Below are 23,869 nucleotides of genomic sequence, written 5' to 3' on the forward strand. Positions count from 1 at the left end.
GCTTTTCATGATTGTTTTAAAATGAAAGATGTTGAAAAGTTAATTGACAGCTCATGAATTGTGCAAGGAAGATCGACAGCTACAGAACCTGAAAAAACAGTACTGTATCCAGGGAATAGGCATAGCACAAGCACCAGAAGCAAGACCCTCCTCCATGAAAATGTGAAGTATTAAACACAGCAGGAATTACTCTGCTGGGCAGAAAGGGACAAGCCACACATGGAGTAACTAGCAGATCTACTGCTAGATGGATCCACAAGCCTAACCTTCACTAACGTATGAGGCCTGTCAGGGTCCCAGGTCTTACTAAAACTTACAGACAATTGAATTGGACCAGATTAGCTTCTCAGCCACTCCTCACCAAGGTTCTAAGGCTCTGTTTACACAAGAATTTACACCAGTCTAACTAAAGGTGTGTTTTTAAATCAAGTTGAACTAGTGCAAAACGGATGTGGGCATTCTTAAACCAATTTAAATCTGGTGTGTATCATTTTAGCTTCATTGAATAAGAAATCAATATTAAACTAAACTGACATTAAACAGGTTAAATGTCCACACAAAGGTGTTGAACTGGTTTAACTAAATCTGTTTATAAAATCAATTTAGGTCTAGATAAATAGATAGGGGGAAGAGGGAATATTCCTTTAAATTTCTGCTACTTCTTAAATGTCATCTCCTCACCCAAACTCATATTGATACTAACTGATACTAACCCCTCTGTGGACAATTTATTTCTGTTTAAGAGGAGATTTCAGTTTAGCATACATTTCCCTAATTGACTTAAGCTAAAATGAAATAAACTTGCTTTAAACTGAAAAAAAACAAAAACAACTAAAAACAGCATCCACAAAGCCTTTTGCACCAGATTAGATTAAAATCACACTTTAAATTATATCTGTCCAAACTCCTAAAATCTGCCTGGAGGATCTATTTAATTTGTACTTTGTAGAGGGGTGATTCAGCATTTGGAGCTAAATGAGGAGAAATTGCCTCCCTTATTTTCATCTGGACACTAGCAATTAAGCAAAATCACCTTTTAAAGTCAGTATTTAATTGCTGATGTTAGAAGAAACATGAACTGTAAATGGTTTCTGTAGCGTACCAGACATTTCTCCCCCAATAAAACTTCTGCTCTGTGTGATACAAACAGTAAACTCACCTTTGCCTGCAGGTTGTGGGACTGCAAATCCAGGCAACAGAAAAGGTGCCCCGGTGGTAATACCAGCTGGTTTTAATTCATTGACACCATATGTTGTCAAGGAAGTTATCAGATTAACCAAATCCTTCAAAGCATCCTTGGATTCTGCCTCTTTTGCCTGTTCTAATCTAAAGAACATACAGTACAACAACTCACATTAGCACATACTCACTTTAACATAAACCATCCACTCAAACTCATTTGAGGTTTATTTAGTTAGTTTTGGTTTTTCTTAAATTAAGGAGAGATGTTAATTTTAGAGGCACAGATTTAGTGACCTAGAATTCTGAAGCCAAAGGCTAGAGTTCACCACATTTTAAACTTTCTTCTAAGTTTTAACAGCATTCAATTGATTAAACATTATTATTTGTATTATGGTAGCATTTGGAAATCAGATTGAGATGGGGCTTCAATATGCTAAACACATAGTAAAAGGTTATCCCTGACCCAAAAAATACTAACCAGACAAGTCAACAGGGGGCATGAAAGGAAAGGAAGTATCATCATTTTACAGATGAGGAAATAAGACACAGAGTAAATACATAAAAGTAGTACTTCAAAGACAGCCGTGCGACATACAAAACTTCATAAGTACACATTTAGCAGAAGGGAACTGCAGAAGTCTTTACATAAAAACTCTCTGAAATGCAGTTCTTTGTAATAAAAAAATATTACCATACAAAGAATATAATAAACAATATAACTACTAACAACATTTGTACACACAGGTATTTTATTATATTCAGTTACTGTAAAAAAAAAAAAAGGTATAAATCTTCAGAGTGCAAAAGGCTCAGCATAATTAGGGACCAAAGAACCGAGGACAGCTTTAGGATGAAAACAAAATAATGTATCCTAAAAATAATCACAATATACAGTAGAACCTCAGAATTACGAACACCTTGGGAATGGAGGTTGTTCATAACTCTGAAATGTTTTTAACTCTGAAGAAAATGTTATGGTTCTTTCAAAAGTTTACAACTTGACTTAATACAGCTTTGGAACTTTACTATGAAAAAGAAAAATTCTGCTTTCCCTTTATTTTTTTTAGTAGTTTATGTTTAACACAGTACTGCACTGTGTTGGGTTTTGTTTTGTTTTTTTGGTCTCTGCTATTGCATAATTTGTGTACTTCCAGTTCCAAATGAGGTCTGTGGTTGACTGGTCAGTTCGTAACCCTGGTGTTCATAACTCTAAGGTTCTACTGTAGTGCAATGTAAACTTTCATTTCAGCAATTTATATTTATAACCCACATGACCAGTCTTTTAACTTGTTTGTAACAATGACAAAAACACTAGGCATCATCCTTTCAATACATTTTGTCTGTTACATTGCTCCTAAATGAAAAATAATCACAGAATCACAGATATGTGAGACAGGAAGAGACCTCGATAGGTCATCTGTTCCAGTACTCTGCACTGAGGCAGGACTAAATATTACAGACCGTCCCTGAAAGGTATTTAACCCATTTTTTAACACCACCAATGACAGAGATTCCATAACCTCTCTAGGTGATTTGTTCCAGTGTGTAACTACCCTTACAGTTGCGAAGTTTTTCCTAATATCTAACCTATATTCCCCTTTGCTGCAATTTAAGCCCATTGCTTTTTGCCTGTCCTCAGTGGATAAGGAGGAGAACAATTTATCATCTTCCTATTTATAACAACCTTTTACTTATTTGAAAACTATCATCATGCCCCCTCAGTCTTCTCTTCTCCAAACTAAACAAACCCATTGTTTTCAATCTTTCCTGGTCGGTCATATTTTCTACACCTATAATAACTTTTGTTGCTCTCCTCTGGACTTTCTCCAGTTTGCCCACATCTTTCCCAAAGTGTGGTGCCCAGAACTGTACACAGTTGCAGTTTTTTTAGTGCTGATTAGAGTGGAAAAATTACTTCTCATGCCTTGCTTATAACACTCCTGTTACTACATTTCAGAATTATGTTAGCTATTTTTTGCAACAGTGTTACATTGACGACTCTCATTTAGTTTGAGATTCACAATAACCCATAGATCCTTTTCTGTATATTCCTTCCTAGGTAGTCCTAACATGGCTGTTATTCTGAAACCTGTCATTATGCAAGGCACTGCATTTAGCCGTATGGAGTGGAAATCTATTAACTGCATGAAAAAACTTGTACAGATACAGACAGACATCATCTTCCTTTCCAAATGCAAACAGATGGACATCGTACCAAAAGGACTGAAGGTAAAAAATCCATTACAATCTACATACCACGCTGACTATGCTGACAGCTTGTGCCACATGCTCTCAAAGAAACTGCGGAATCACCTGATCAACATCCTCTACAGCAAACAGGGAAAGATTAAGAATGAGCTCTCAAAAATGGATACTCTCATAAAAAAACAACCTTCCACACAAACTTCCTCATGGCTGGACTTTACTAAAACTAGACAAGCCATTTACAACACACACTCTGCTTCTCTACAAAAGAAAAAGGACACTAAACTTTCTAAACTACTACATGCCACAAAGGGCCACAGCAATGGTTCCTCAACCTACCCAGCAATATTGTTAACTTAACCAACTATACTCTCAGCCCAGCAGAAGCAGCTGTCCTATCTCGGGGCCTCTCCTTCTGCCCCTCCACCCCCACGAACATGACACAGTTCTGTGGTGACCTAGAATCCTATTTTCGACGTCTCCGACTCAAAGAATATTTCCAACATACTTCTGAACAACATACTAACCCACAGAGACCTCCCTACCAACATTACAAAAAGAAGGATTCTAGGTGGACTCCTCCTGAAGGTCGAAACAGCAGATTGGACTTCTACATAGAGTGCTTTCGCCGACGTGCACGGGCTGAAATTGTGGAAAAGCAGCATCACTTGCCCCATAACCTCAGCCGTGCGGAACGCAATGCCATCCACAGCCTCAGAAACAACTCTGACATCATAATCAAAAAGGCTGACAAAGGAGATGCTGTTGTCATCATCAATAGGTCGGAATATGAACAAGAGGCTGCTCGGCAGCTCTCCAACACCACTTTCTACAAGCCATTACCCTCTGATCCCACGGAAAGTTACCAAAAAACTACAGCATTTGCTCAAGAAACTTCCTGAAAAAGCACAAGATCAAATCCGCACAGACACACCTCTGGAACCCCAACCTGGGATATTCTATCTACTACCCAAGATCCATAAACCTGGAAATCCTGGGCGCCCCATCATCTCAGACATTGGCACTCTGACAGCAGGATTGTCTGGCTATGTAGACTCCCTCAGGCCCTATGCTACCAGCACTCCCAGCTACCTTCGAGACACCACTGACTTCCTGAGGAAACTACAATCCATCGGTGATCTTCCTGATAACACCATCCTGGACACTATGGATGTAGAAGCCCTCTACACCAACATTCCACACAAAGATGGACTACAAGCCGTCAAGAACACTATCCCCGATAATGTCAAGGCTAACCTGGTGGCTGAACTTTGTGACTTTGTCCTTACCCATAACTATTTTACATTTGGGGACAATGTATACCTTCAGATCAGCAGCACTGCTATGGGTATTCGCATGGCCCCACAGTATGCCAACATTTTTATGGCTGACTTAGAACAACGCTTCCTCAGCTCTCGTCCCCTAACACTCCTACTCTACTTGCGCTATATTGATGACATCTTCATCATCTGGACCCATAGAAAAGAAGCACTTGAGGAATTCCACCGTGATTTCAACAATTTCCATCCCACCATCAACCTCAGCCTGGTCCAGTCCACACAAGAGATCCACTTCCTGGACACTACAATGCTAATAAACAATGGTCACATAAACACCACCCTATACCGGAAACCTACCGACCGCTATTCCTACCTACATGCCTCCAGCTTTCACCCTGACCACACCACACGATCCATTGTCTACAGCCAAGCTCTGCGATACAACTGCATTTGCTCCAACCCCTCAGACAGAGACAAATACCTACAAGATCTCTATCAAGCATTCTTACAACTACAATACCCACCTGTGGAAGTGAAGAAACAGATTGATAGAGCCAGAAGAGTTCCCAGAAGTCTCCTACTACAGGACAGGCCTAACAAAGAAAATAACAGAACGCCACTAGCCGTCACCTTCAGCCCCCAACTAAAACCCCTCCAACGCATTATTAAGGATCTACAACCTATCCTGAAGGATGACCCAACACTCTCACAAATCCTGGGAGACAGGCCAATTCTTGCCTACAGACAGCCCCCCAACCTGAAGCAAATACTCACCAGCAACCACATACCACACAACAGAACCACTAACCCAGGAACTTATCCTTGCAACAAAGCCCGTTGCCAACTGTGCCCACATATCTATTCAGGGGACACCTTCACAGGGCCTAATAACATCAGCCACACTATCAGAGGCTCGTTCACCTGCACACCCACTAATGTGATATATGCCATCATGTGCCAGCAATGCCGCTCTGCCATGTACATTGGTCAAACTGGACAGTCTCTACGTAAAAGAATAAATGGACAAAAATCAGATGTCAAGAATTATAACATTCATAAACCAGTCGGAGAACACTTCAATCTCTCTGGTTACAGGATTACAGACATGAAAGTTGCAATTCTTCAACAAAAAAACTTCAAATCCAGACTCCAGCGAGAAACTGTTGAATTGGAATTCATTTGCAAATTGGAAACAATTAACTTAGGCTTGAATAGAGACTGGGAGTGGCTAAGTCATTATGCAAGGTAACCTATTTCCCCTTGTTTTTTCCTAACCCCCCTCTCCCCAGACGTTCTTGTTAAACCCTGGATTTGTGCTGGAAATGGCCCACCTTGATTATCATACACATTGTAAGGAGAGTGGTCACTTTAGATAAGCTATTGCCAGCAGGAGAGTGGGGTGGGGGGAGGTATTTTTTTCATGCTTTGTGTGTATAAAAGATCTTCTACACTTTCCACAGTATGCATCCGATGAAGTGAGCTGTAGCTCACGAAAGCTTATGCTCAAAAAAATTGGTTAGTCTCTAAGGTGCCACAAGTACTCCTTTTCTTATTTCCCATTTTGTATTCATGCAATTGAGTATTCCTTCCTAAGCTCAGTACTTCGCATTTGTCGTTATTGAATTTCATCCTATTTATTTCAGATTATTTCTCCACCTTTTCAAGATCATTTTGAATTCTAATTCTGTCTTCCAAAGCACTTGCAACTCTTCCCAGTTTGGTATTGTCCACAAACTTGATACGTGCGCTCTCTATGCCATTATCTAAATCACCTATGAAGATACTGAATATAACTGGACCCAGGACACATCCCTGAGGGACCCCACTGAATATGCCCTTCCACTTTGAACCATTGATAAACACTGAGTTCTATTTTCCAACCAGTGCACCCAGATTATAGTAGATTTCTCTAGGCTATATTTCCTGAGTTTGCGTCTGAGAAGGTCATTATGTGAGCCAACATCAAAAGCCTTACTAAAGTTGAGATATAATGGCTAAATAGAAAATATTTAGAAGTTGCAGTCTCTCTTCATTATTTACCAGTAGGAAAAAAAACTGCACTACTGAGCAAACCGTAACAACCTCAAGCACAGAAAACATCTAAAGCTTTCTCAGAGATTCAGAAATTTTAAACTTATGAGGAAACATTATGATTAAACTATCTGTCCTCTTGCATAACACAGGGTTTTGCCCATACTTCTAGCATTGAGCTCCATCTCTTGTAGAACAAAAGCATTTATTTCATAAAGACATTTAAAAATTAATTCTAGAAGCATGAAACTAAACAACAGACATATGTCTAAATATGTTGCCATTAAAGAAATTTGCAATTTTCTTACTAAATTTTCAAAGGGGTAGACATGACTATGCTGATGGGAGAGATTCTCCCGTCGATATAGTTCATCCACCTCCCCAAGAGGCAGTAACTGTGTTGTGGGAGAAGCCCTCCCATTGATACACCACTGTCTACGCAGGGGGTTGTGTCAGTATAACTATGTTGCTCTGGGGTGTGATGTAGTTATACAGATATAGGTCTGTAGTGTAGACCTGCCCTCAGTAACAGTCACTACTGCACCTCAACAACAGAAATGTATCTTGGAGTTTAAGTTAATAATTAATAATTATTTTAGGATCATTGTTCCTAATTATAAAAACAAGGAGTTTGGTGGCACCTTAAAGACTAACAGATTTATTTGGGCATAAGCTTTCGTGGGCTAGAACCCACTTCGTCGGACACTTGACCCCCAGATACTTGTTCCTAATTATAGTATTTTCTCTTTTAATGCAAGATGTAAGAGGGTAGAAGTTACATTGTTTAATTTCAATAATGGTTAATGCTAACAATTTAAAAATAAAAACATAACTCATTCTCCTGTTAGACCACACACAAATAAAAAAGAATACAGACCATCTCTCTCACCCCAACTGTATTACAGAAGAAAGCAAAGCTTTTCATTTATTCTTCACTGTTCTGGGATTCTAGTTTACCTGTTTTATTAATCCGCTCTTATTCAAGCTATCAAATTTCTCTAAAATGAAATATTTTCAGACTATTTTCCTCCACCGAACAAAAATTTCAGGAAGACACCATAGATCAGGTGGTAGCAGTGATTCTAAAGTTTTCCGTGATTCATGACTATAAAAAGTTGAAAAGAAAATGTGGCTTAGTTGCTCGCCTTCTTCAGAAACTAAGCCTTATGATCCAACAAAGGCACTATTTCCAGAACCTGAGTAGACTAAAGTCACAAGAGAGATCTCCAAACCATACCTCTTATACAGGAACAAGCTGCAGCGTCATTGTGTTAAGACTAGAGATCAGAAGCATCAGTGACCGTGGAACCCTATCACATAATCAGGACCAGATAGAGAACGTATGGTCAAGCAGAAAGAGGCTTGCTGTTTCTGAAGTTCCTTTTCAAAAGGAAAATGATCACAATCTAAAAGTGTGGTTTACACTGAAAAATGATATTTAATAGCATCACAAGAGGAGGTTGGGGTTGTTAACATGTATTTTGTTTCAGTGACTTCCTTATCAAGTTAGCTCAGTTTAGAAAGCAAAGAAATAAGTTATCAGTACTGAAAATTCATTGTGGAATCTAACAGTCAATCTGAGTTTTTTTTCTAGGTATCATAACACCATGAATAAAGACTCATAATAAAAACGGGCAAACACTTCTGGTGTGCCAGCCAGAAAGTATCCACCTCTCTTTGTCACAACTTCACTAGCTCTGCAGCGCTAACAAGCAAAAATTATTTAAAATGCTATTTTAATTAGAAAAGAACGCAGATGTGACAATATACACAAGGAAGAAAGACAAATCTATTGAATAAGATGCTGCTATTTTTATGTAATCTTTTCCTGATGTAACTGCACTTCAGTTTCACTGAAAATTAAGTATATTCTAGAAGAAAGTTTTTAATTGCAATGGGCTTTTCTAAGACTCTGTTTATGACTGAATCTACTGAAAATGATTAATTTTGTGATACTGCTAATGTGAGAGGTTAAAAGGAAGAGATCAGACATTTTCAAAAGCAACATTTACACTAGAAGAACAATCATAAGGCATAAAGTTAGCAGCATTGGTGCAGGGTAGACAGCTTTTTGATTCTTTCATTGGGCCTAAACACTTCACAAACAAGGCTATACCTTCTGCATGATGCCCAAGTTCATGCAGCAGAAACAGCCAATGTAACTGAAAACTTCAGTCAAAATTGTCATTTTGGGTGCCAAAAGCTTGAGAACTATATCTCTACGTAAGTACCTAAAATAACGGGCCTGATTTAGTGAGGTGCTAGCATCTACAGCAGGGGCTGACAACTTTTGGGACGTGCTGGCTGCTGCTTCCCAGGCCAGGAACGGCAAACCGCTGCCGCTCGGAGTTGCGAGGGGCCGTGCCTGCGGAGAGTCAATGGAAACAAAATGTCGCACGGCCCGCCAGCGGATTACCCTGATGGGCCGCATGCCAAAGGTTGTCGATCCCTGATCTACAGCTTTTACTGAAATCAACTGGAGCTTGGCTGCTTAGCACCTTTGAACATTAGGACAGTTATTTAGGTTCACAATTCTGGATTTTAGTGCCTAACTTCAGGCACCAAGTTTGAAAATTGTAGCTTTCATTTTCAAATAGATTTGGCTTTTTTATGGCAATACATGCTTCTTACAATCTGAACTTCCACACAGATTGGCACAATAGGTGGAGCTTGCCTTCAAAACAAATAGAGATGGTTTGCAACTGCAGGAGCCATTACTGATTTCTGAATTTTCTAACTGAGCATATGAAAACAAATAAAAGCATATAGAATGCTTCCTAATAAAATGTTGTTCATGTAGACAATTTTAGTTTTATGACAATACTTTCTAATGTACTAATAAAATTAGTATAGTTTATTTTGTAAAAAAAATGAAGTTTTAGTAACAAGACCCTTCATGGCAGCACTCTGCTGTTAAAGCTTTCTGTCTTGCAAGGTTCTACTATCATTGCAGATTAACTGGAATGCAACACACAGAAAAGGAAATAGAAAACTATTTTATGTATTATTTGTTAACTTTTTTGTTTACTGCCTTTTATTTGCTTAGCTAATTTGCACAAGCCATAATGTGTATCCCAAAACTTGCTGGCTTGTCCAAACTTTTTAGTAAAGATTTTAACAGATGCCATAACAACATCTTATAATTAAGGGCTGGGATGTTAGCATGCACCAAGCCACAGTGTGAATCTACAGCACACTAACTTGCTATGCAGTATCATCCCGTGTGGACACTGTTACAGCACTTTGACATACTCCCATAACAGTGTCAGGATCATTATCCCCGTTTTGAATAAACTTATCATTTACAATATCCTCACTGCATTTTGTTAGATCCTAAAAATGGATTCAGGTATATTAATATACTCTCCATCTGTTAGAGAATCTGTTGAGAAAAAATATTATTTGCATACCTTAGCAAGAGATCACAGAGGAAGTTATATCCTTGCCATATCCTAAAATCATCCAACAGTGTTTGTGATACATCACTGGAATCTTTGAGAAAGCAAGAAAGCCCAGCAAACATCTCAACTATTTCTAGGGGAGAAAGGTCATCAGATTGCTGCATGTTCTGAACACAGGTGGACAAACATTCTTTTTCTGTAAGGACACAATTAAGAAACAGTTTTCCCCCATCATTATACATATTTAAAAGCATCATTTCTGATTTCTAAAATATGCTTAGAAATGAAGTAACAGTTACTGTAACAGTTTATCATCACACAATATTTAAAGGGACACTGAGCTTGAAATTGAGCCAGTTTCAGAAGCAGCTTCAGGGTATGTCTGAACTCTAGTCCTGTTAACTCTCCCCCATCTCTCTCCCCACACCCTTCACTTTTGTCTTACAATCACATTTTCTTATATTTAAAGAATAGGTGAATATTTTTCTCCCTCCTATTGCTGTATGGAAATCCTAACTAACAGACACTACAGAGAATAAAGTGAAATTGACTATACGCATTAAAATAGAGCAATTTATTTTTCACTTGAATCCCCTTTAGTCAAAATAATCTTACATATTACAACATAGAAAATTTCAAAAGAGAAGTATGACTTTTAATGAAGCCCCTTTAAAATGTTTAACAGCTCCATATAGCATTTATCAAAACCATCGAACTGTCCAAGGAAGCAGTTCTCTTTAGAAAGTAAAAGTCGATTAATCAAGAGGTTAAATACCAAGCATGTTGATAAAAACCATTACACACTTATTCCCAGAAGCTAAATCCAGAAGGGGCCCAGCATACATTTCATTTATTTGCACTTTAAATTTTAATATAATGAAAATAAAACAAAGATTGAATTTACTATTCTGAAGTAAAATGTTAAAGGAAAAAAACCCTGACAAATTACAATAAATTATAAAATATCTTCCTTCCTCTAGGTTGTTAAAAAACACTTTTTACTATTTTACTGACTCTAGAGAAAACCCTTAGTGTTGTCTTTTGCAATATGCTTGGATACGGTATCCTAGGTCTTCTTTCATATTGCTATTCTGGCAGGGAAATAGTGTGGCTGGACCTTCTGCATGGCTAAGGATCCTTGAACACAAACAGGGCAATAAGTCTTATTTCAGCTCCCATCCTGCAGTGACATAGAACTGGGTATTATTAATCCATATTCACTTGTCACATGGAGAAAACTTGACCAACAGCTGCCCCATATTTGTGGCTAGATTTATGGGTGCATTCTTTATTTCACGTGCCTTGCTTCAGTTAGCCAATTCTTAGCTCACCATCACCTGGCAGATACAGAATATCTTCCTAGGTGGGTACATCTACACTGCAGCTGGGAAAGAGCCTCCCAACTTGGGTAGACAGACTCACACTAGCTGAGCGCCAGGTAGCACACAAAAAATAGCAGTGTGAACATTGTGGCTCTGATGGATGCTTGGGCTAGCCATCAGAGCTCAGACCCAAGGAGGCAGGAGGGCTTGAAAGCCCAAACTGCGAGTCAAGCTGCAACATCCATCTCTCTCTCCTAGCTGCAGTGTGGATTTTCAAAACAGGCATTCAGAAAGAACGTTCCTTAAAGCATTATCTTGGATGACATTACACAAAATGTTATATATCAGACAGACCACAGATCACGTAACTCCCTTCTGAGACACTGTCATCTTTTAATCAGGTTTATGGTCATGAACAGGTTCGGTTCCAAAAAGAGACAGTAGAGACTTTTGGTTTTTTTAAGGCTGATACATGATTAATTATTTAAATGATAAAGAACACTACACTATCAATGGTGTCAAGTATCGGGGGTAGCCATGTTAGTCTGTATACACAAAAACAACCAGAAGTCCGGTGGCACTTGAAGACTAACATTTATTTGGGCATAAGCTTTTGTGGGTAAAAAACCACTTCTTCAGATCTGTGGTCTGATTGATATATAACAGATGCATCTGAAGAAGTGTTTTTTTACCCACAAAAGCTTATGCCCAAATAAATCTGTTAATCTTTAAGGTGCCACCGGACTCCTTGTTGCACTATTAATGTGTCTCTTAATATGCCAACCAGGTTATACCATGCAACATGCTATCAGTAAAACAACAGACATTGGTACAATCACAAACTAGACATCTTCTTTTCCTGCCACATTCACCAAAAAGATACATTACGGATGTAATTGGGAACAATTGTCCCCCCTTTGAAGTCATATTTGAAAATGCTTACCACTGTTGCCATTAGGCTCCTTACTTATTTTTTGTCTTTGAAAGCAAAATCAGGAACTCATTTGGTTCTGGTTTTTTGTTTTCTTTTTAGGCTGAGTTGGGAGTCTTCTGTAATTTGTGAATGGCTAGCGTGAGAAACATTTGTAGACCAAACTTCCTGTAGTGTTGCATGGGATATATGGAAGCAGGGTTACATATTTGAAAAGCTGCCAGCACAATTTCACAGAGAGTCTTAAGAAGACGTTCTCCAGGGAATATTCACAACCAACTTAATGTTACAGATTGCTAAAAGATGCTGTGCCTGCCTCTCCCACCCCAATTTAAAAGTTTAATTTATTTTAAAAGATTATCGCATTTGAGAGCTACTCCCTATAATTTAAATGATGAACCCTGGCAGAACCAGTATGTACTTTTATACTACTAACTAGTGTTTTTTTGTTTGTTTTTTTAAATGCACCAGCTCAATGTTGGGAATACATGTGTCAATCCTTCTGCCTAGTTCATCTGCATTCAAAGCTGCTGCCATGCATGTTAATCTATCTACTGGGTGGAGAATCTTTATGGCTTGGTCTGACAAATTCCATATCTGTTATATGATGGGCTAATAGCAATCACTGCTGGTCACAAACATTGCCATTTGAAGATCCATTAGGGATAACGTGAAGATGGTGTGCAAAACCATGGAAATCACGACTTACGCAATGGAACCACCTGAAGAAGTTATACTTCCATGGGCAACAGAGCTATTATTTGTGCTGCTTATCTCAGACAAGGCCAAAAAAAGATATGACTTTGCCTCATTACCTGGATGTATCTGAATACTCTCTCCATATTTGTTTGTTGGTGAGATTACACTGGTTGTTTTAAATAATGCACTGTTCACCTTACGGCAGCAGCTTTCATGGATCTCTCTGAATGTTCAGACAGAGCCTGCAGAACACAGGGCACTGGTTCCCACTCCTTGTGTCCAGCTGAGTTCACAGATGTCCAGGGACTTTATTTAAAAGTAGAGTGGCTGTACACCAGCTGGAAATGAGAGACACCTAGCCTGCCTGCCTCCACAAGGGGCTACTGCTACATCAAAAAGCAGGTGATAAATAGGAGCCACCCCTCAGAAACTGATGCCACCAGCACCAGTTACAATAATCACAAATAGCTTCTTAATATTACTTTTTCATGTAAGCACCCTCTTCACTAACATGTTCCACACTGTGAAAACATTTGAGAACCTGTGCTCTGCAACATTAAACTGAGGTGTGGAAAAAAACCTCAGATGACACCATGGGAAGTTGGTTTATGTACAAGAACCTCTCTAATCTTATTACAGAACAATTCTGATGACATTATTTTAACCTTAAGTCTACAGATGTACACAAATATTCTTAAATATTCCTAAGTACATTAGTTTTTGCTATATTACATACAGAAACTACAGGATGAAGGAAGTAATACATAAACTGGAACAAAAGAATAAAAACAGTATCTCTTTAAGATACACACCATGAATGTATTTCACTACATTGACACTAAGGCCATGACGCGATATGGTCATTAGTACTTCCCCTGCACTCTTCCTCCAAGGCAGATTACAGGGAGGGCACCATGAGGTTATTGCACTAAATAAAAGCTGGAGATCATCCTTCTGAGCCAGTTCTTCTGCCGGGGACACAAAACTGCACAATTTTACTAGGATCTGAAACAATAAGGCATTCAAATTATTAAAACAGCACAGGGACAGTAAAATATTTAACAGCAGAACTCTGTTCATTGGTACTTTTACACAAACTGATAAAAAAAAAGATCATCCAATTAGAACTGTTATGTTCATTAGCAAAGTAATGTGCAGTTCTTTACCTTGCATATTACTTCCTGAATAGCCTTAATTACCTTCATCCATGTTAAATAAGACTAAGATTTGGTCTTCAAATGTTCATGGTTATTCCACCCCTCAGGCCCATTAAAACGTAATGAATAGGGCTAAACTAGCAGACTACTTTAAGTGTTTTATGCTGCCATGTAGGGATCAGAGTTTGAGTCCTAAATATGCTCCATTAATGCACTGTCTGCCAGAGACAGAATTGTTCCCTAGATAGCATGTTCAACTCTTGCAACAGGAATAGAGGTGTTAACAAGCTAACCACCCTAATGCTTTCTAATGCATGAAGAGCACTGATTGGATGGGATGGGAAGAGCAGCATCCATGCCTCCTTGGCCAAACGAAGAGCAGGCAAATCATTGGGGCAAGTAAGGTTACTTAATATGGCTGTCTTCAGTGCAGAATTAACTCGGATAATCAACACCCAGGCCTGAGCACTTGAGTTAGCCTTGCCCAGGAGTGAGCAGCCACACTGCAAAGCCCTACTTGAGTTGCTGTGCTACCTTGTATGTGTTACTAGGACTTCTGGGGCCATATCACATGGTTCTTTAGTGCTGCAGTAAGTGAGACGCTCTACCATTCTTTCACAACAACCTGTGGGAGAACTTGTTCTGTTCTTCTGGGCACATGGGGTGAATTATAGGAAGGCAACAGAGAACCATCAGCATTTGAGTTATGTAAGCCTGTGTCCTCACTGGAAAGTGGGTAGATTACCAGCCCAAATGAAAGCAGAACCCAGGCTCTAACTCATACCCCAGTCATGCCAGCTAGTCTGGATAGAAAGTGCTATTTGAATTCAGGAAAGAGGTTTTCAAGAATGGATAGGAGGGGGTTGGGCAGCACTCAAATAAAAGCCCAGGCTAACTCTGCACTGAAGACATACCCATGTTGTACTTTGCCTTGTACAATGGGGCCCTAAGTTGACTGAAACCTCGAGACACTACAATATAAATGTTGAAAAATGATATCAACATCTAGCTTTGACAGAATGAAGAGATCTCAGGGGCCTTCCAGAAACACAACAAATAGGTACAACATGCAAAGAGTACCATGGGTATGCATTTTGCTTAAAAGCATATAGGTTATTTTGACCAAATGAATAGTTTATTAAATTTTCTTAACATGAGAAATGTGGACTGGTCGAAGTGAAAGAAAGAAGCCAAAAGAAAAGGTACTCACAACAAGAAGTCTGAAGACAAGTAAGAGACATCATTTTTAGGAGGAAGAATAAATCTAAATTCAACCAACAAATTGGTTGTTAATAAGTAATGAGTACCACACTCAAAGAACCTTCGCTTGTTTTTAATTGTAGTAACTTGAGTGAGGAATAGGAATTGCTCTGAATTTTCAGACTTCATGAACGAGACAAGATATTCGTTTTGTCAAGTGTAAACTCTCTGAATTATAGCAGGGTGTTATAAGTCTATAATAACCAAAGCCTATCACCAAGTGAAAGAATAAGAACAATCTATGACTCAAGAGAATGAAGTTATTCTGTCAACACATAGAACATTCATGAGACACTGTCTAAAGCCACAATGGCTTACTGGTTTCAGTGTGGCCTCAAATATATTTATGTATGGCCAAACTGACAAAGGCTAAAATTTGAAAAGATCACTCGGAAGATGAAGCCTCATCAAAAAAAAAAAACCTTTTACAAGACAGAGAAACAGCCAAAGGTGCATTCATGATATTTCCAAATCTTTCAAATGGGAAGTTAGCTTTCTCTTTACAAACAGACTACCAAGTGACTCAGTCAGTTTTTTCTTCCATAAAGGTACAGGACCCTAGCTTCTCTAGGATTTCTTCCTTTTATTCAAAGTGTCATTCATAAAGAACAGCACACCAAAAAGTTGATATTCCAGGAACATTTGTTCATTATGTGCAAGTCTAAACATTTTTAATTACTCAAAATTTATTACCAATAAAAATGTATTGTGTTTAATGTATCTAGTCAGATATTTAAACCCATAATGCCAAACCTAAATTGTACTGTGTGCCAAAAGGAGTTGAGGGAGCACAGCACCTTGCACAAAAGAACACCGGAGCTAGAACAGATATATCAACTGACATATAATTGTCTATCAGCATCTGATTATAAACTAACATAATACAACCCTTTCTAAGGTTAAAAAAATATGCCGTCTACCCTCTTCCTTCCATTGACAAACAGAGTGAAGATAATTGTATGAGCTATATAAAATGCGGCGGTAAAATCCATCTTTATTTCTTTATTCTTATTATTTTGTGGGGGGGTTTCAGTTAAAGCGGTGAAGTTAAATTCCAAGTCAAGTACACAGACTAAACTGCAATAAGTTGACTGATTCGTTCTGTTCTGCTGAAAAGGACTTAAATTAAGTCATTCAGGAAAGCCACAATAGTGACTTCCCTTTCCTGCCACACAAAGGTGATTTATTTCCCTATTAGAAATAAAGGTGGCATGTTTTTAAATAATCTTCTAATTAATATCAGTGCTGCTGATTTTTACTGTACTTACTCAAATGACTGTCATGGCTAAAGACATAAGACACGACAGGGGGGGGGGGAGGGGGGAGGTAGGGAGAGGAGGAGGAGGAAGTGGTCTGCATGTCATCCCTCTTAAGCAGCCCAGTTCAAGTGCTACACTCATTTGTGAAGACAAAATATTTTCTGAGAAAAAAAGTACTCAATCTCAACTCTGCTGGCAGGGAAATTCATTTTGCTAACAGCCAGCTGTCTCTGTTAACAAACAGAGACAAAAAAACTTCCATGTATGAAGTCACTGGCTCAGATCAACAGCAATTTCTGGAGATACCAGATAAAGCCACCTCTTTCCATTTTTCATACCGCCCCTTCTTAAAAAAAAAAGAAAAAAAGAGAAAAACGTCTGTCTACATACTCAACACCTATATTTTCTTTTTACCTGTACAAAGACTTTCTGTAGTAACGTTCGGCGCTCTGCTAGAGGTAGCTCATTCTGCGCTCCTCCAACTACCTCAGGCACATGTGGAAGGTCAAAAAACAGATATAGACATTTAACAAGCGTGGAAGGCACCGACATCGTCGTCATGCAGTCCACTGTTTTCTGAAAAACAGAAAAGCCAGTAACATTTCCCCATATTGTAACAGTGAATTTTTTTAAAATACAACATAATTTTCTTTTAAATTCAAGGTATTCTGTATTGTTTGAAAGAATGATTTAATTATGCAAATTATTGCCTTTAACGGAAGTCACAGAGATAGAAGCTTGCATAAAACTTTGACGTTTTCCTTCCTATAAATTTAACAAGCATCCAAACTGCTGTACCGATGAATGATGTATTCTTCAACATTTTCAAAACAGGAAAAAAAAAAAATAGAGGAAAAACAAGACAACACTCAGAGAAAGGTCTAAATATATCAACAGTAATAAAATAACCATTAATTATTCATATGACAATAGCATATAAATGCTTCAATTAGGATTAGAGTCATTACTTTACACAGAGGAAGACAATTCCTACCACAAGACAAGACAACAATGTAACAAACAGTAAGAGAGAATGGAGGACAAAAACAACAACGATAAAAGCATAATTTACATCAGCTTGATAGATCTTAGCAATTACAAACTATAAAGCTTTTTAAAATAATGTAAAGATCAGCAATCCCCTCAGGCCCTCAATCTAGACCTCATCAGTTGGATATTTCTTGCAGTCATCATGGAAGTGTGATTGGATTGGAAGGAGAAGGTATTGGCTTTACGTTGTTTCATGCATACAGAACAGCGTGGAAGAAAATGTGAAAACATCTGGAGGAGAATGGAAAAGTTGGGAGGTGGGGTCTGATATTATTTGTAAAGTAGGTAGGATGATTTGGTAAGATACATGAACAGATAATCAGGGAGCAGAGAGAAGACAGCATGCAATTGTCCAGTGTGTCAGAAGGCCAGCCAGCAGAGCCACAGTAATACAGCTCATGGTTGCCTTTGGCTTCACTATCTCTTTATATAGTGTGGCCTCCATGAATGGGGTACTATTTATTCCCAAATTCTTTGTCTTTTAAGATGCTCCAAGTAGCCTGCAAAGATATCCATTTGGGACAAAATCAAATTCCACATGCTCTGCAGGAATCAGCATACTGAATGCAGATAGCCCTTAAATACCCAACTTAGAATTAACAAATTTAATGATCATACACAATTCAAGAGTATGGAAGGATATAGAATAAGGATAAGAGACAAGAACAGTTGGTCAAGGTGCCATCAGCATCTCAAAGACTAATATCTGTTACGGATATCTTAGGTTCTTGCATGTTCGTACAGACTTTTCTTTCATCTTCACAGTGAGATCTTAGTTTGGTAGCAAAGATCATTCTATTCTTCTCAAATATTCCTAACTATTGTTTTTCAAAATACACATTCCCCATTATAGGTGGTTAGATAACAAAAAAGATTTACATATATTTTTCCTAGTAAGCACAAGGAGTTCACTCCACTGTTATTCATGGGACCAAATTATTAATTGTTTCTGAGTGTTCAGACTGCTGATTTATCAGTGAAAATATTCCCAAATTCCAAAGGTTTCAAAATATAAAAGATTTTTTCCAAACTAATCTTACCAGAAATGTATTTTCTTCTTTATTAATTGTCTCTATATAGGTCTACACTACAAAGCTGCACCACTTTGATGAAGACGCTCTTAGCCAACGGGAGAGAGCTCTCCCATCGGCTTGCTTACTCCGAGGTGGCAGTTAGGTTGGTGGGAAAAGCTTTCCTGCTGACACAGAGCTGTCTACACAGGAGGTTAAGGTTGGTATAACTACTCCACTCCAGAGTGTGGTTTTTTCCACACCCCTGAGTGACACCGGTATACCGAAGTGTGTAGTGTAGACCTTACCTCAGTTTATCCAGTCATGGAGAATAAACACCACCACGTGATTTACAACTTGCATAGAGGGTGAGTTAGTGCATGGAAAGCTGGGGTGTAAATCCTCAAAATATTAGTGGACCAAGAACCAACTACCTGCACTAGCAGGGTCCATAAGCACTAGAAGTTCCCTAGTGCTCTTTGACCTACTTCCATTTGAAACAAGAGTAGGTTAAAGCACAAGGAAGAACTTTTAGTGTGCAGAAGCAGGGTCCACATGGACAGTTAGTGTGCTGCAGATTTACACCCCCACTTGCAGCAAACTAACTCTGTCCAAACAAGCCCTTAGAGGATTAGTTATGCACTACCACAAATAATTAGCAGGGAAACGAACACTTCACGAACAACTTATAGGTTGAAATTTGTTTACCAACTATTCAGTGAATATTTTAAAACTTTCACAGAAAATGACATTAATTCAATAAATGATGCATTAACAGAAAATAATTTTAAAAAAATTCACGGTTATTTATATCTTTAACCAAATCTAGACCCCCAAAGAGATCATCATCAATACCTGGTCACAAGAATTTGTTTCGTTTTTGCTTCTAAAGTAAAGAATTTTTGAGTTATTCCAGTTTTAAAATGATTTTAAGGTGCAAAAAGCACTTTTTAGACTCTGTGAAATTTCTCTTAAGCCACTTCTGATTTATTACTTCTTTACCTAAAAATTATTTTACTGTGAGCTAAGAAAAGACATAAATTTCAGCGCCAGGGGACTTTTTTTAGGCAACTTCAATTCATTACAGCATCACTCCAGAGACACTATAATAAAATTAAACCTCAATATAGGAAGGAGATGTAAAGGACTTTATGACCTGTAAGCTTTGGAATTAGGACACTGTTCGATGTTCCCAGGGCCCCTTTTCACATGTGCTATTTAATGAGAAATGCTGCAATCCTGAAAACATTATTTTGGTTAAAACATTCTTCCTGCTTTGGTTTTCATTATCATAAAGAAGAACTAACCTGACCGGATGAAGCTAGTAAATTTATTGTAGTGAGCAGCATCCAACCTCTACTGGCTTCTTCACTTTGATTGATCTCCAGGAACTGGACTATGGCACGACTTGCAGCTTCTGTTGAAAAAAAGCAAGGCCAACTACGTGAACACATGCAGCATGGAAAGTGGATCTTCTTTACAAGCACCACACAGAATTTAAGTTAAATTCTGAATTTTCCAGTGTGAGTACATTCGAGAGTGTAGTGATTGTCTGGTTTCACCCATGTAGCTGCTATTGGGGCATTTAGTGCACTGGATGAGGTACACCACAAATGCACCATGAATCCAATGATTTATGTGATATACATCCATGACATTTTCATCCTCTGGACAGACGATAAAAATGATGAGAGAGAAAAACACCACATCACCTGTGGGTGAACACTTTTCACAAAGCAATCACTATATCAGACCTATCAGTCCTCATCTTCAGAGGAAACCTGCACAACACTTTCAAAGGACGAGCCTGGGAACTTCAATTCATAATTTCGCTAGATAATAAAAATCATGGGCAGAATGGAGACACTGGATTTATGGCTTATTACAACCATCTATAACCTATATAACTATAACCCCAGCAGCTTTGCCCCCCCTCCTTTTCTTCCCTATGACTAGAGGGGTATTAACAGGCTACTTCATCTTGAATGGTCCCTTGAAATATTTGTTAACTATTTATGGTAAACAATCTGTTCCACCTTGTATTTAGCTGTGACATCCTGAGGTCTGGCCTATACTTCGCGAATACAGACTAACACAGCTGCTACTCTGAAATCTGACACCTATGTCAGTACTACTTCGCTCATGGGTGTGAAAAATCCACACATCCCGAGCAACCTAGTTATACTTACCTTAATCCCCGCCCTGTAGACAGCGCTATGTCAACTGGTGAGCTTCTACCACCTCTTGTGGAGGTGGATTAACTACACCTCTACCCCAATATAATGTGGTCCTCAGGAGCCAAAAAATCCTACCGTGTTATAGGTGAAACCGTGTTATATCGAACTTGCTTTGGCCTCGACCATTTCCATTATTAATACAGTATTTCACACAAGAAGTTTTATTCTTGGTTTTGTTTTAGAAAGGGCGTGTCTGATGTCATCCTTCACATCAAGCCTGGGGTCGGGGCTCGCAGCCGCACGTCCCTGTCGGGGTCAGGGCTTGCAGCCCGGCACAGGGGTCAGGGTCGGGACTCACAGCTACACGCCGGGGTCAGGGCTCACAGCCTGGCGCAGGGTTGGGGCTCGCAATTTGCGGCCACATGCTGGCCTTGTGGCTTGCAACCCCCCTCATAACTGGGTCGCAACCCCCAGTTTGAAAAACAATGTTGTAGACAAGACAGAAAACCATTTTTGCTTTACTGCGTTATATCTGAATTCGTGTTATATCGGATCGCGTTATATCGGGGTAGAGGTGTACACTGATTGGACAGCTCTCTCCCATTGGCATAGGAGCATCTTCATTGAAGTGCTGCAGCTTCACCAGTGCAGCATTTTAAGTTTAGACCTGCCTTGAGTAAGTTTTCCAGACCTGAAGAACTCTGTATAAGCTGGAAAGCATGTCTCTCTCACCAACAGAAGCACCAAAAGACACTCCCTCATCCACCTTGTCTTGCTTCCAAATACTGTAACTTCTCACTTAAAGTTGTCCCAGTTAGCGCTATTAAGTTGCTGATCAATTAGAGAACATGCTTGTTTAAAGTTGCACAATGCTCCCTTATAACATTGTTTTGCAGCTGCCTGCTTTGTCCACCGCTTGCAGGAAGAGCAGTCCATTGCAGCTAGCTGGTGCGGGCTTGGAACCATGGTGGACCGGCAGCCCCCTGATCAGCTCCCTGCTCCTCTAAGTTCCCTGTGCAGCAGCCGCCCAGCAGGCTATCAATTGCCAGCAGTTCAGCTGTCCCTCCCCCCACTGCCATGTGCTGCTCCTGCCCTCTGCCTTGAAGCTGCTCTCAAGAGCCTCCTGTTTGCGGGGGGGGGGAGGGGGAGAGAAGGGGGAGGCTGGTAGCAGAGGGGGGATAATGTCAGGGTGTCCCCCTCCCCCCTGCTCCTGCACCCCACTTACCCCATCTCCATAGAACAGGGGACACACACGACAGGACAGGGCTCAGGACAGAGGGAGTTTCCTGGCAGCAGCTGCTGGTCTCAGCTTGCTGATAAACTTAACAAGATAGTATACCTAAGAGCGGGAAAATGCGCATCTCTCTCTCTCACACACACTCTAAACACACACACGCACGGTGTGTGTTGCTGTCTCTGTCTGCCATGCTGTCTCCCCTCCCTCCATTTGTGCTGCCTTGTAGAGTGTGAGGCTACATTAACAACAAGTTAATGCTTGAGGGCTGAGCCAATTGCTAGTTCATCATTTAGCAGTAAGGCATTCCCTGGGAAATATCCCACTCTCTGACTCCACCACCTCAACCAAGCTTCACGATCGTCATCACTGTGTACAGTATTAGATTGTTTGTTTAAAGCTTATATTGTGTGTGTGTGCGTGTCTGTGTGTGTGTGTAACCTCCCCTATTTACATTAATTTTTATGGGGAAATTGGATTCGCTTAACATCGTTTTGCTTAAAGTCGCATTTTACAGGAACATAACTACAATGTTAATGAGGAGTTACTGTAGTAGCTCAAGCAACAAGATTGATCCAATCTGAAATTACTGTATTGGGAGGAACGTGCACACCTCCTTAAAAATAGTGCAGTGGATCCATCTTCAGGGAATTCAACAGAGGCTTCCAAGAAATAAAAATAAAAAGACAAGACTTATTTTTCTAGATTTCTTTGAAAGTGAAGGTTAAAGAAGAATGAAGAGCACAGAACACACACACACAGAAGCCTCCATCCATGATCTTAGGAGTAAGAATGGGGAGGGGAGGGGGGGGTTTCAATTTTTTAAACGTGTCACGTCAGCAATCTTTTGTCTGTGGCTATTGGTGAACAAAACCGAATTGGTAAGTCATAGAATCATAGAGTATCAGGGTTGGAAGGGACCTCAGGAGGTCATCTAGTCCAACCACCTGCTCAAAGCAGGACCGATCCCCAATTAAATCATCCCAGCCAGGCCTTTGTCAAGCCTGACCTTAAAAATATCTAAGGAAGGAGATTCCACCACCTCCCTAGGGAACGCATTCCAGTGTTTCACCACCCTCATAGTGAAAAAGTTTTTCCTAATAGCCAACCTAAATCTCCCCCATGCAACTTGAGACCACTACTCCTTATTCTGTCATCAGCTACCACCAAGAACAGTCTAGAGCCATCCTCTTTGGAACCCTCTTTCAGGTAGTTGAAAGCAGCTATCAAATCCCCCCTCATTCTTCTCTTCCGTAGACGAAACAATCCCAGTTCCCTCAGCCTCTCCTCATAACTCATGTGTTCCAGTCCCCTAATCATTTTTGTTGCCCTCCGCTGGACTCTTTCCAAATTTTTCCACATCCTTCTTGTAGCATGGGGCCCAAAACTGGACACAGTACTCCAGATGAGGCCTCACCAGTGTCGAATAGAGGGGAACGATCACGTCCCCCAATCTGCTGGCAATGCCCCTACTTATACATCCCAAAATGCCATTGGCCTTCTTGGCAACAAGGGCACGCTGTTGACTCATATCCAACTTCTCGTCCACTGTAACCCCGAGGTCCTTTTCTGCAGAACTGCTGCTGAGCCATTCAGTCCCTAGTCTGTAGTGATGCATGGGGTTCTTCCATCCTAGGTGCAGGACTCTGCACGTGTCCTTGTTGAACCTCA

At 39.7% G+C, this 23,869-nt stretch overlaps 1 protein-coding gene across 9 annotated transcripts in view; it reads right to left on the bottom strand.

Moving 5' to 3' along the window:
- Nucleotides 1-23,869, bottom strand: part of WDFY3 (WD repeat and FYVE domain containing 3) — a 262,135-nt gene that overhangs the window by 164,954 nt on the left and 73,312 nt on the right. For 8 of the 9 annotated variants that reach the window (XM_073340560.2, XM_073340559.2, XM_073340566.2 and 5 more), the window contains 5 exons: nt 20,095-20,204; nt 17,142-17,303; nt 13,864-14,056; nt 10,109-10,295; nt 1,160-1,326 (listed from right to left, as the gene is read on the bottom strand). In XM_073340560.2, the coding sequence (XP_073196661.2) occupies nt 1,160-1,326; nt 10,109-10,295; nt 13,864-14,056; nt 17,142-17,303; nt 20,095-20,204 (819 nt within the window). Of the gene's footprint in view, nt 1-1,159; nt 1,327-10,108; nt 10,296-12,364; nt 12,483-13,863; nt 14,057-17,141; nt 17,304-20,094; nt 20,205-23,869 lie in introns of those variants that run through there. The other variant, XM_073340567.2, reaches the window with a different exon arrangement.

This window comes from Lepidochelys kempii, chromosome 4 (assembly GCF_965140285.1).
Source record: "Lepidochelys kempii isolate rLepKem1 chromosome 4, rLepKem1.hap1, whole genome shotgun sequence".
Lineage (NCBI taxonomy): Eukaryota > Metazoa > Chordata > Testudines > Cheloniidae > Lepidochelys > Lepidochelys kempii.